This window comes from Atractosteus spatula, chromosome 6, assembly GCF_055471065.1.
Source record: "Atractosteus spatula isolate fAtrSpa1 chromosome 6, fAtrSpa1.hap1, whole genome shotgun sequence".
NCBI lineage: Eukaryota > Metazoa > Chordata > Actinopteri > Semionotiformes > Lepisosteidae > Atractosteus > Atractosteus spatula.
Window position 1 is genome coordinate 46,122,730 of NC_142711.1, and position 12,809 is coordinate 46,135,538.

A 12,809-nucleotide genomic window follows, 5' to 3' on the forward strand; every position below is an offset into this window, starting at 1 on the left:
TGTAGTGAAAAAATATAAAGTTTATTTTTCTTTGTATATTTACAAAGGACATTTGGAAAGCATTCAATTATTTATATAAAATTTGACATCCTGCCAGTGCATGCCAAATACTGGCCGTTAGGCTGACTTCCATAAATTGTAGAGAAATTCACCTTTAACTGTTGTCTCACTTATAAGAATGAACTGCTTTCAACATTAAAATACCATTGTGCACGAACATCAGAGAACAGTGATAAAAAGGAGGGGCTAACATCTGTAAAAGAATAAGCATTGAGTACAGTATATAGCTAGGTCAAATGTGTGTAAGGTGGGTAAAGAGAGTGAAAAAAGTGAAAAAAAATGCTATTTGGGAACTATCTTGCTGGATGACCATCAGTGTCAGAGCATCTTAAAAATAACAGTTGAAAAATATGTCTATATAAAAATAAAAAATACTGTATAACGTGTTCTGTTTCTGGTGTGTACCTCAGAGACATTTGCTCATGAAGCCACTCCATATTAACATGGCAGTGAAAAGGATTCTGAAAAGGATTCAGGATTTATTCATACATACTTTTAAACAACAACAAAAAACAGCTTCGAAATACAAGTCTCTCTGAGACCAAAAGAAACTCTTTCATCAAAACAAATTTCTCCAAAATACAATGATCCCGGTTGCTTATTTTTCTGCTTCTTTACCCTACTGGTGCAAACACACAACTGGCTAGAAAGCCCAGATAGATACCCCATTGGAAGCCTTCTTCGTCCTGGTTTTAAATAAGATAAGATCAAGATAAGATCACTTTATTGGCCATATACAATTTCTTGTATTAGGAATTTGTCTTTTCGCATACCCCAGCTTGCTCTCCATGAGACACACAGACAGGGAGAGAAGCTTGGGGTCAGAGTGCAGGGTCAGCCATTTATACGGCACCCCTGGAAAACAAAGTTTGTTAATGTTAAGGGATCAACACAGCCAGAACAGATTTAACAAAGATCTGCAGTAAGTAGATGCAACGTTAGGACGAGGCTGCATTATTTTTTTACATGGTGATTAAAAAACATGAATCAAACAGAAACAAATCTATAATGCCTAACAAAATCAAGATGTCATCCATGGCCTGAAAGATCTGAAACCTACAGTAATTACACAATAAAACCTGTAATAAAACAGAATAAAACCTGAAGAAATAACTCTTCAGAAATATTCTAGTTTGTAGGCCAAAAAAACATCAATTTCCTTCATGACAATGCTTGAATCCAAAACACGTAGCTACAAAAAACATATAGAAAGACCATGGTTCCTCAGGTAATTCATCCATCTATTTTCAAACCACTTTTTTCAACTTATGGTCACAGGGGAAGCCAGAGCCTACCCCAGCAAGCAATGAGCACAAGGCAGGATACACCACGGACGGGATGCCAGTCCATTTCAGGGCACACGCAAGCACAAATACGAACACACTCACACCTGGGCCCATCTTCCTAGAAGCCAATTAGCCTTCTAGTATGTCTTTTGACTGTGGGAGAAAGCTCTGGAGCACCTACTGTATAGGAAACCCACACAAACATGGGGAGAACATACAAACTCTACACAGATAGCACCCCAGGTCTGGAATTGAACCCAGGGCCCCAGCTCTGCAAGGCAATAATGCCAACCACCATGCCATCCTCCTCACTGTCTTAATTCTTAAGTCCATACAGGTTCACCTCTTCATACTTGTAAATGTTTGGCTATGAGGTCAGCATTTCAAATTGCAAATAATCTTCAAGGTCCATGTGAAATAATGTGTATACAATATGACCAAAAAAGACGCTTTCATTTGTTTCGTGGGTAAAGAACTCAATTTATACAGATTTTGAACAAAGCATGTGTTACTTCCCTCTCTTGATATTTTTAAAAAGCCTTGACCTTGTACACTGATTAGAGAAACCCAAAAAAATGAAGAATACAAATCTGAATATGTTCCAAAATACCCTTCTCTGTAAAAGTAGGAATCAAGGAAGGAAAGGAGTCAAATGAGGCTGGAAATATTACTTATGTATTCCTTTTTCAGTCCGAAAACAGATGAACACATGACCAACTAATGCACAGCTGCCAAAGCTGTTAAGTTTATGGAATGCAAGGAACTTCAAAAATGTGTTTACACACCAGGGAGTGCAGTGATATGATTGTGAATGTCTTTTTAAGAAGGATATTAAGCATTTAATCTTCTTCAACCCGCAGGTTTTTGAGGGAAGCTTACATACTGTAGATCACACTAAATCACCAACCTATTAGTTTTCCCTACTTCAGAATTCCCCACCCAAAAGAGATTTTTAGTTTTCATGACAGCTGAAGGTATCAAAAATAAGTAGATCGTGTCATTCTCTGTTAAATGCATGAAAGTATTTTCTTTTAGTGGCAGCATTTACCAAATCTGACTGGTCAAAAAAGAATTGTGACCATACAATCAATCAGTCAATCGACTTTAAAGATTCAGCAATATTTTAGAGAAAAACAAAATACCATTAACACATATTTTATCAGTCATAAACAGTACATTTGTAACCCAAATATTTCTTCAAATATGCAAGTGAAGCATATACCAATAACGTCAAGTTAAGAATGTATACAAAGTATAGAAACTGACTTCAGATATCGGGTTTTACAAATGATTCCTACGGTTTGACTTTTAGTAATCTTACAGAACAGATGCAGCCTGCAGAACATCAAGTTCCATTCACTGACCATCTTAGAACATAACGGAATTTAGCCCCATGAAATCTGTCCGGATATATACAGTAGTTCTATCTGATATGTATAGATGTAGTCTCATATGTAGATACTGTATATGTAGTACATATTTAGTCTTCAGGATATTTTAGATAAACAATTATTACAGATGCATATCTATAACTAACAGTACACTTCAGATTCATGAAAATCTTTTCTAGGTCTGTAGTAAAGAAGATGTAAAGTACATTAAGACTCTAGAAATTCCCTTTTAGACTGTGCAAATAATCTGAAGGAGAATGAACCCTTTTTGTAAAAGGGTTAACATAACATAAAGGTTAACATAACATAGCCTAACACTTAACATAATGATCATTATAAAATAGTGCAGTATAAATTATTAGAAGTCTCAATACTAATCCTCCCAAAACTATTTTAGTAAAGTGAAGCCACAGAAGCACTTCAGGAAAAAAAAAAGATCCTAGATTTCACTTTCTTTTTAGGAAAAGTTATAAGTTAGAAATCATGCACTGTGTAGGGTGTCTTCTTTTGTCTCTTATTTATAATAATTTCCATTTAATTTGTATACTATCCTAAATATTTATATGATAGTTTACACCAGAATTAATTTGATATACAACATAGCACACATGTGATTTGTATTGTATTTTCCTGGAGTTTTTGCATACACTCATTTTAATCACATGGATTTGCAACATTACATAACTGAAAAGTAATTCCAACAAGCAAAACCTGATTTTATGTATAGATCATGCCTTAACATGTTTACAGTAATTCATCAGGAAAAAATTCTCAGGTTTTGAATCCTACAAACAAGTTTCAGTATATCCCTTTTACAAAATTGTGAAAAAAACAACTATCTTTGGACATTATATATCACAAATCATGATACCGTGCTGATAATGGCAAATGTCTTAATGTAAATAATTTCCTTTTTTTCCCTATTTTTCCATAAAGCACAGTTCTTTATTTAAAAGATCTCTTTAGAACTACTTTTCCCATTATAGAGCAAAAACCCCTTTCACAAGGTTCAAAGCATTTCCAATAAGTTATGATGTAAGCACATCCGCTCTGCTTTGGCCTATGGAAAATCACATACAGGTGTAAAAATGAACAACGTGCGGGTTGATGCTGATACAATGAACCAAATTCATCCACAAATAAATAGTTTCACCCCATTGCTGGTGCAACATATCTCACAATGTCTAAGAAGAAACTGCCGTCTGCACATAAAACATCTTTTTGAATGTTTCTTTTGTTTTTTTGGTTGTTCTCATCCAGCAGCGTCACTTCTTTCTGGGAATAACATATTTTGCAGTGACTTCACTTTACAGTCCAGCTGAAAAGACACCAGAGTGTCCTACAATGGTAAATGTGATGGTGTTGGTGCTGCAGAGGAGAATTTCCTAACCAGAAAGTAATACAGAAATAGAACTGTAATCATTATCATACATTACATTACATACAGTATGGTTGTTCTGTTTTCAATAGATAACCTAACATTCTTTGTTGTGTGTTTAAAGTAATAAGAATGTATATACACTCATCAAATAAGAGACCTTTCACTTGCATTGTACACTGTATTGTAATGGTTTAGATAGATAGATTAATCCCGTAGGGAAATTGATGAATTTTTAAAATTATGGGGTTGCAACATATAAACACATGTCATCCGCAAAAAGGATATACTGTACCCATCAGGCACCAATAAAAGGAAGCACAGAAAAGAAGAACAAGATAAGCTATCGCAAAATAGAGGTAGACAAAATCAAGTAACTGTAATAAGGCATTTGTATTTCATTTGGTTGTAAGTCTGTCAGATCCATGTAACTTCTGAACGGTAGACAAGCCACATTTTCTAGCTCAACACGTAGACTACTTGGGGTATTTTATTAAAAGTTAGCAGAGTCACACTTCATGTTATTATTTTCAATGTTAAAATACATGTTATCTTTGCAAATATGTGCTTCTTGTTCTTGTTTCCACAGCAAGATAATAAAAGTTCTAGTTCTATTATTCATTTCATTGTTCTACATAGTAAGATAATGTTGGGGTGCAAGCTGATAATAGTTTTGCATGCACAAATCATGATTTGGAGGGACCACTTTCCAAGGTCTTGCCTATAGCCCTGAAAAAGCTAGGGCCGGCCCTGACTGGATCTTTTCAATACCAGAAACATTCTCAATTTAACCAGTCTTCAACTGTAATGATGAATGTAATTATCACATGGTGATGGCTGCAGTGGTGGGGTTAAATTTCATTTGAACTGATCATCTACGTATCTAAACGCCATCAAAACATTGTGCCAATCAGGTCATGTATGCACAAAATCACTTACAAATCTTATCTGTGATTTATTTGTAGATTCAGTCCTAAAAGAAGTATTCTCACCCAGTTACAGCTCTTTTGCAGACATAATACATCTGCATTGATAAATAAAAAAATATATACAAAAACACAAACACTTTTTAAGTGTTCAATAACAGTAGTCATGTCTTTTTGGCAACTCCACTTGAATGCAATTTATAAGAAGTTATTGTGGAAAACAGAATCATAGCTGTGGTATATAAGCAGCTATGGGATACTGCAGTTAGATATTCTCAAATCTATTGCTTCAGCAAATAAAATCCAAGTAGCAAAAAGAGAATGTACACTAAAATAAATTACAGCTATGTTGTAACATGCATATAGTATGTGAAAGTAGGAGAGTGATCTTTAAGCCTTTTTGTATTTCAGAGCAAAATTTGCTAAATTTGCTGCCTATTCTTTAAAATAAATTGTAAATGTGTAATTATGCTACTTTAACAGATATAACAAAGGTGTGGAAAAGATAAGTACTTTCCCATGTAAACAGTTCTAATTTTCATTTTATTTCACAGAAGGAACACTGGATTTTGTCAGGTGGGATTGTGAAACTGTTTTTTTTCTCACAGAGCCATACAAATGATAGCTGGAGAGCCAGCTAGATATCTTATGTTCTTTTTTAAAAAAAGATAAAACTCATTTTTAATATTCTAGATTCCCCCAAAACAATATCATTTTTAAAACTGTAGCAATCCGTAATGAAGCATTAACAAAACACACAATCAAAACAAAAAGAACTCACATTGATAATAACAATAAGGAAGCAGGTATATCTCAGATTATATGCAAATGAACTTTCTACACATTAACCTAAAACAGCATAAACCAGAAACATGTCACAAATATTTATAAATGGCTTATAACACAGAGCATATACTGTAAAACACAACTATGCTCTTTTTTGTTGTGCCTCTAAGGAGTTAAAAATCTTCTCTGTAGTAATTGTGATCAAAGTGCTTGGCAAATAAAACACAATTTTATGATTCATATTGTACATGTCACACTATCTGTTTTGTAAACTAAGGGATCATAGATGCATATGTTTACCCAGTAATACAATAACACTGAGACCCTTTAAATTGAAAGTATATAGTCTGTGGTAAAGACACAACCACTGCCATACTGTATTAAGATAAGATGAGTTTGCGAGCAGAGAGTATGTGACAATACCAACACAGCAGCTAAATGATACTGTCTTGGAACTACTGTCATAGAACTGTCTTGTGATTCAAACAAAGTCTGATGTACCGTAGTTGTTAATGGGTAAAAACATGTGAAGAGAATAATGGAAAACAACACTAAGTTTAGGGCTGTTATTTTACATTTTAAAATGGAACTTCAATTGTCAGAAAATCTTCAGCATAATTTCAAGATACAGAAATATACAGAAGGGGAACGTCTGGCATTCAGTTATACAGTATATACAATATAAAGTATATTAATATTGTAAATGCAACCTTAAATATCATGGGAAATACCATACATTTTGTTTTAAAACAATTACAAACTAGTATTTTAGTTTCAGTTATGAACTTGTTAGTGTAAACGATAACATTTACAGTATTTCTACTGCTATGGTAAAATGTAACATCAGTTATTGATTAACCTGTTGGGGAATAGGGGATTGTTTTAAGATAGGGCTGGTTGTTTAAGTGTACAGTTATATTTTTGCTTTTTCCACCCATGTGGGTCACTTTTCACAAACGTGATCAGCTAGACAAGCAAAAAGACTTCTGATCCAGCCAGGGCACAGAGCAGCGCAGACAGCAGTGAGGCACGGAAACTCCTGCATTCTGTAATTCAATCCCTATCCCTACCCCTGGGAAAAGCCTCTCAGCTAATGACATCGTTCGCTTGGACACATGTAATACTAGGTACTCCCTTGAAAGATAAACTTAAATCTCTGACTAATCACTGCAGTCACACAGAACAGAAGACTATTGTTTAGGTGAGAGTTGCAAACTTCTGGGGAGAAAAAAGGTAAGCTGGTTATTTTCCTCATATTAAAGCTGGGCAGGCCATTACATCAGATTTATGAAACATCTTGTTCATACAAGCACATGTATACTGTATGTATACATATGTATGTATATAAACTGTTATCATGTATCTGTATTAAAATCGGCCCTTTTAGGGTCAGCTTTTTATCTTTCTATATTATACCAATATAAAGATACATCCATGAATGGACAAGTGCAAAGTGCAGAGAGTGGATCATATACGATAGAGATCTAAACCTAAGAGGCAAGATAAAATGGAGGAACTAATTTACAGGTCATCTATATTTCTGCTTAACAAATAATGGTATATATTTTATTTTGCATTTTAAAGGGCTTTGCAAATTGAACAGTAAAAAATGATTGTTGTCATTTGCATGTTGTGATGTTTTTTTTAATGTAACTTTAGATTTCTGTTTCAATAACAGCAAAAACAAAACAGGTTAAACAGGATATAACTGTAGAAAATCAAGCTAGATGGGTTATTGGAAGAGTTTTTGTGTTGTGAACAAAAAAATTTCCAAATGTTTTGCTTACAAATTTAATTATGCCTATATACATATGGCATTGCAATTCAAATGTTGGAATTTAACAATTCATTTACCCTGCTGCAGGAAGTTACTCTTGTAATAAGTCAGGCCCGGAAAAAAGAGCACAAATGCCGATACGTCAACATTTTTTTTCATATAAAACTCCTGTGAAGGTGTCAATGGTAAATGCGTTATCACTTTTTCTTCTGTTAAAATCAATTCCAATTTAATTGTTTTAGAAAAGGGTGTTTCTAAATTCTGTGCAAGACTGCTCTGGACAAAGGAGTTCTTGAAAATGAAGGCCATGTTTATATATTTTAGAATCAGAGTGTACAGAAAATTAGATACATTGATGTAGTTATAGTAGTTACAGAACTAATTATATGCTCACATATGGAAGCAGACTACTTCACAATGTTAGTTATAATTAGTGCTCCATTTCCACAGATTATATAACAGTCTGTTTTGTATTCTATAACAAAGGTCATTCCTGATAATAGCTGAAACATTGTTATTTCCAAGTAGTCTAAATGGTGCTGTTGTATGTACTTTTTTACATTATTTATATATTATTTACTATTTTTTCTTTCTTTACAGCGCAGTATTAATTTAGAGAACTACTTTTTTATTTGGATATATGTTTTCCCAGCGATAGTAAATCAGCCACTTTCATGTGCTGAAATGAGGATTGTTCCAGTGGGGTTAATTCAATTATAACTAAAGGAATTAACAAAATTACTGGACAATGTTTTGTTTTATTATTTCCTCTCAGATGTTTTGATTTCTTTCCAGTTCACAGAAATGATAACAAATTAAATATCACAAATTTGTTACTCACAACACAGTGCCGTATTGAAAAAAAATGCCTTCAATGTTGTAATGTTTTGTTAAACTTGCTAGATACTGTATGAATCAAATACAAATCCTGTTTCACTGTTGGAGTAAATCATTTCACAATCATACTCTACATTTCTTATCAGAGTGCAATCTCAAGCACTGATTTAAGCAAAATCCCTGAAATTAACATTTCTATCTGATTTAATCTTTTTTTTTTCAGTTTCTCATAGACTGTATTTTTTCCTCAAATAAACCACACAAGCACCTGTAGGGAATATGTAATACCCTTCAATAAACTATGGTCTACAGTGAAAACATGCTTTTCTGCTGTTTACTGTCTGATCTACTACTGTCTTATGTTTCTACTGTGCAGAGATTAAACAGGTTCCTTTATATTATATGTAGTTGTGTTGCACACAAAAAAGCACAAGAAATGAGTATTGGAACCAATAGCATTTGTTCCATTTTAATATCTCTCAGTAATAATTTGAATACATTTTTACTACAGTATATTCACAGAAAACATTTAACAATGGATTAATGGAACACCCCATTTTTACTGATTTAAGAGAAAGTCTTAGGAGCTTTACACTGCAATATTTAATACTAACAATAATAATAATATCCAAAGAAATTATTATTTAGTATACACTAAATAACTTCCTAATGAAATGACCATTCTGCAGGTAGAACTACGCTGATGTGATTTTCACACTACATAAAATATATTAAGAAATCTTAAATATATTGAGAAAAAATAGGTCAATAGAAAATAATAATAATAATTAATTACTTTTTATTAATAATAATAAAAGTAATTAAAATATCAGATTTATTAAATTAATCCAAGTAAATGTAAAAGATGAAGTCCAATAAATTATACAGTACATGCTTGTATATTAAATTTTGTTTAGGCCGCATTCTGAATTTTTACTGTATCAGTGCACTTAGTAGAGCAGCATGAATGTTTTTTTACAATTACCTTTGATTTTTAAAGGCAAGTTATATATTGCAATTGCGAACCAACTGCAATCACCCTAAATCTAAATGCTCCAGTCATATAAATGAAGTAGTAATATGAGACAAAAATGTATTTGCGAAATAATGTGACTAACGCATTAGACAAAATATAGGAAACCTTCTGACCTGCTATTGAATGACAAGCATAAAACATTTGACATGTTTTTGCATTCAAGTTAAAGAATACTTTAATTAGAAGTAATTAAACAATTATATTGATAAAATCACAAATGTAATATCAAATGATAAATTGATTGGTAAATATGATCCGGGCTATTTAATAAGAGTGAAACAAGTCAAATTAACAAGCAGTAAAAAAACTGTAAGCCATATATATAGTATAAATAATGTATAAACACACAATTTTACTGAACATAATTTATAGCCCTTTTTAAAGTTACTGGAGCATCATAACTTTTATGCTTGAGTCTAGTTTGGTTACAATAATGGGGTTTAATGAGATAAAGAAGTCTAGACAGTCTGTTGTTAAAACATTTGAGAAAATGTAGGTGTTGCTTGCACCATAAGCTAACTCTAATTATGGAAAAATGTAAAACCACATAAACTGGCATATGTTCTTATCTTTACATGCACACACAACATACAGAACACAGAAGTAAAGAGATTCTCATGATTGCAAAGACCACAATGTTTTTCAAGACTCACACTTCATATGAGCACAATATGAGTGAGTTTTATATTTTGGGCACTAACTTTTTAACAAAGCAGCTATGTGATCATCCATCCGTGTGCCTATAACAGTATTTTTCAGCACCATCATTATTTTCAAAAATATTGCAATTGAGGTGCATGTTTTTTTTCTAAATAATACAATATTTTCAAAGATTTACAAGGATTATTCACATATTACAAGTATTTGTCAATCTCCTATATACTGTATTGTATGATATGGTATGTTTGGTATGTTCTACCAAAATTAAATGAGATTACATATTTTTTATCACAACTACTATACTGTATTTAACAAATACAAGAAACTAGCCTTCAAGTTGACTGAAACTGCCACAATGTGCTCAATATAGACATGAAAAAGTACAATTGTTTGCGCAGGATTGTGTGTTTATCTATTATCTCTTATCTAAGAGATGAAGATCAGCTAACATGTTAGGAGCAATTACTGCAGGAACACAGATAAATCCAAAGGTTTTTACAAACTTTTTCTCACCACTGTACTTGAGATAAGAAAGTTTGTATCTTGAACACTTTCATCTGGTTTAATAGATCTGAGGTGTTTGTTCCTTCAGAAATCTTAAAAATAAACTGAATTAAAAAAATTGATCTGTGTTCTTTTCAATAGTTTTCCAAATGGAGTTCTCTGAGGAAGATGACTATGAGGACATCTTTAATGAGAGTGACTTTTTCAACTACAGTTATTCTGACTTCCCCACAGTCTGTGATAAAGAGGAGGTCCGCACCTTCGGTAAGGTCTTTCTGCCCATAATCTATGCCCTGGCTTTGATAATCGGTCTCGCAGGGAACTCCCTGGTTGTGGCCATTTACATCTACTACAAGAAACTGAAGACCATGACCGATGTGTACATCTTCAACCTAGCCATAGCTGACCTCCTCCTCCTGTTCACTCTTCCCTTCTGGGCTGCTGACGCGGTTCATGGCTGGGAGCTGGGAGAAACTATGTGCAAGATAACCTCCATGCTATATGTCATGAACTTCAGCTGTGGCATGCTCTTCCTAGCATGTATCAGTGTAGACCGTTACCTGGCCATAAAAACGGGCAGAATCAAGACGAACCACTGCCTGTTCATCTGCTTCTTGGTTTGGGCGACTTCATTCATCTTGGGGATCCCTGAATTAATCTTCTCCACTGTTAAGATGCCTCAGAGCAGGAAAATCTGCATATCTGTTTATCCATCCAGCATGGCCCGACCAGCCAAGGCCACACTCGAAATCCTAGAGGTCCTGCTCAGCTTTGTTATTCCTTTCTTAATCATGCTATTCTGCTATTCAAAAGTGTCCCAGGCTCTATGGAAGACTGCAAATGTGAAGAAGTGGAAAGCCTTCAAGGTGCTGATGGTCATTGTGGGTGTGTTCATCGTCACCCAGCTCCCTTTCAACATCATCAAGTTCTGCCGGGCAATGGACATCATTTATACACTCATCACCCAGTGCGAGGACAGCAAGAGACTGGACAAGGCTACACAGATCACAGAGAGCATGGCCCTGTTACACAGCTGCGTGAACCCCATTATCTATGCCTTTGTGGGGGCCTCTTTCAAGCATCACATCGCAAGGATGATCAAGAGTTTCAGCTATCGCCAGAGACGAAGAAAAGAACCCGAAAATGAAATCTCGCTGAATTCCGAAACAGGTTCCCAGACCACCAGCAGTTTTACAATATAGACTTGGCTTACTGAAAGGCATTGCATGATGCAAAATACAGATGAAAGCATGAGTGGTATATACTGTAATATAACTGATTACAGATTTACGTTGCTTTAAATATAGACCCATATTTATCACATTTGAAGTTACAAGTTGTATGTATAAACTGTATCACTTTTATACTTTATGCATATATGCAATGTCAAGTCATTTAGCTACTGCATATAAATTAACAGCCTGCATATAAATTAAAATAAGGGACTCCGAAAACCTTCTTTAACATGTTTTATGATCAATCCTGGTTTGTTTTTAGCATGTTGTCTATAGAGTTTGAGTTCTGTTTTTGTGAAGCTGTTTACAACATGTTTTTTACGGACATAATTTACTATACACTTATTTTCTTTCAGCACCATTAAAGTTTTTAAATGATCAAGATTCTTTGGTGTGCTTTCAATTACCTTCATGCATGTTCAATAAGACACAGAATGCACAGTTTTCTCATTTTGTTGGTTTAAACTTGTAAAAGTAAGACACAGATTCACATGTCAGCAGGACAATGATCCAAAGCACAAAGCTACACTGCAGTAGCTACACTTGAGTGGCCAAGTCAAAGGCATGCCATTGCCTTGCCCAAGCAACCTGAGAGAGACAGATCCAATCTGACAAGAGGAATGTGCAAAAATTACACCAAGCTGGTATGCAGTTTTGCTAAAGATTTATCCAAAAAGATTTGCTGCCTATGGCCCTTCTACCAAATATTCACCTAAACTTATGCAATCCACATATTTATTTTTTTGCTGAAGTTTACTGTACTCCATTTTACCATTAGAAGTCCACAGCTTAAGACATTCAGGTTTTGAATCAAACGTTAACTTGAAAAACATGCATTTGCATCATTTTGTAATTTCATAGGAAGGGTCTGAATACATTTACAAGGTTGTGTCTGCATCACACATGTGTGTTAGAAAAAAAAACAAACCTGAT

At 34.0% G+C, this 12,809-nt stretch overlaps 2 protein-coding genes across 3 annotated transcripts in view; one reads left to right on the forward strand and one right to left on the reverse strand.

The window, feature by feature from the left end:
- The window catches only part of acad11 (acyl-CoA dehydrogenase family, member 11), a 90,125-nt gene that overhangs the window by 23,831 nt on the left and 53,485 nt on the right, over positions 1 to 12,809 (reverse strand). The window lies entirely within an intron of this gene.
- Positions 6,996 to 12,255, forward strand: LOC148832953 (atypical chemokine receptor 4-like). The gene is made up of 2 exons (XM_088919017.1): positions 6,996 to 7,060; positions 10,783 to 12,255. The coding sequence occupies exon 2, from the start codon at positions 10,791 to 10,793 to the stop codon at positions 11,841 to 11,843; it is 1,053 nt and encodes a 350-aa protein (XP_088775143.1). The 5' UTR covers positions 6,996 to 7,060; positions 10,783 to 10,790; the 3' UTR covers positions 11,844 to 12,255.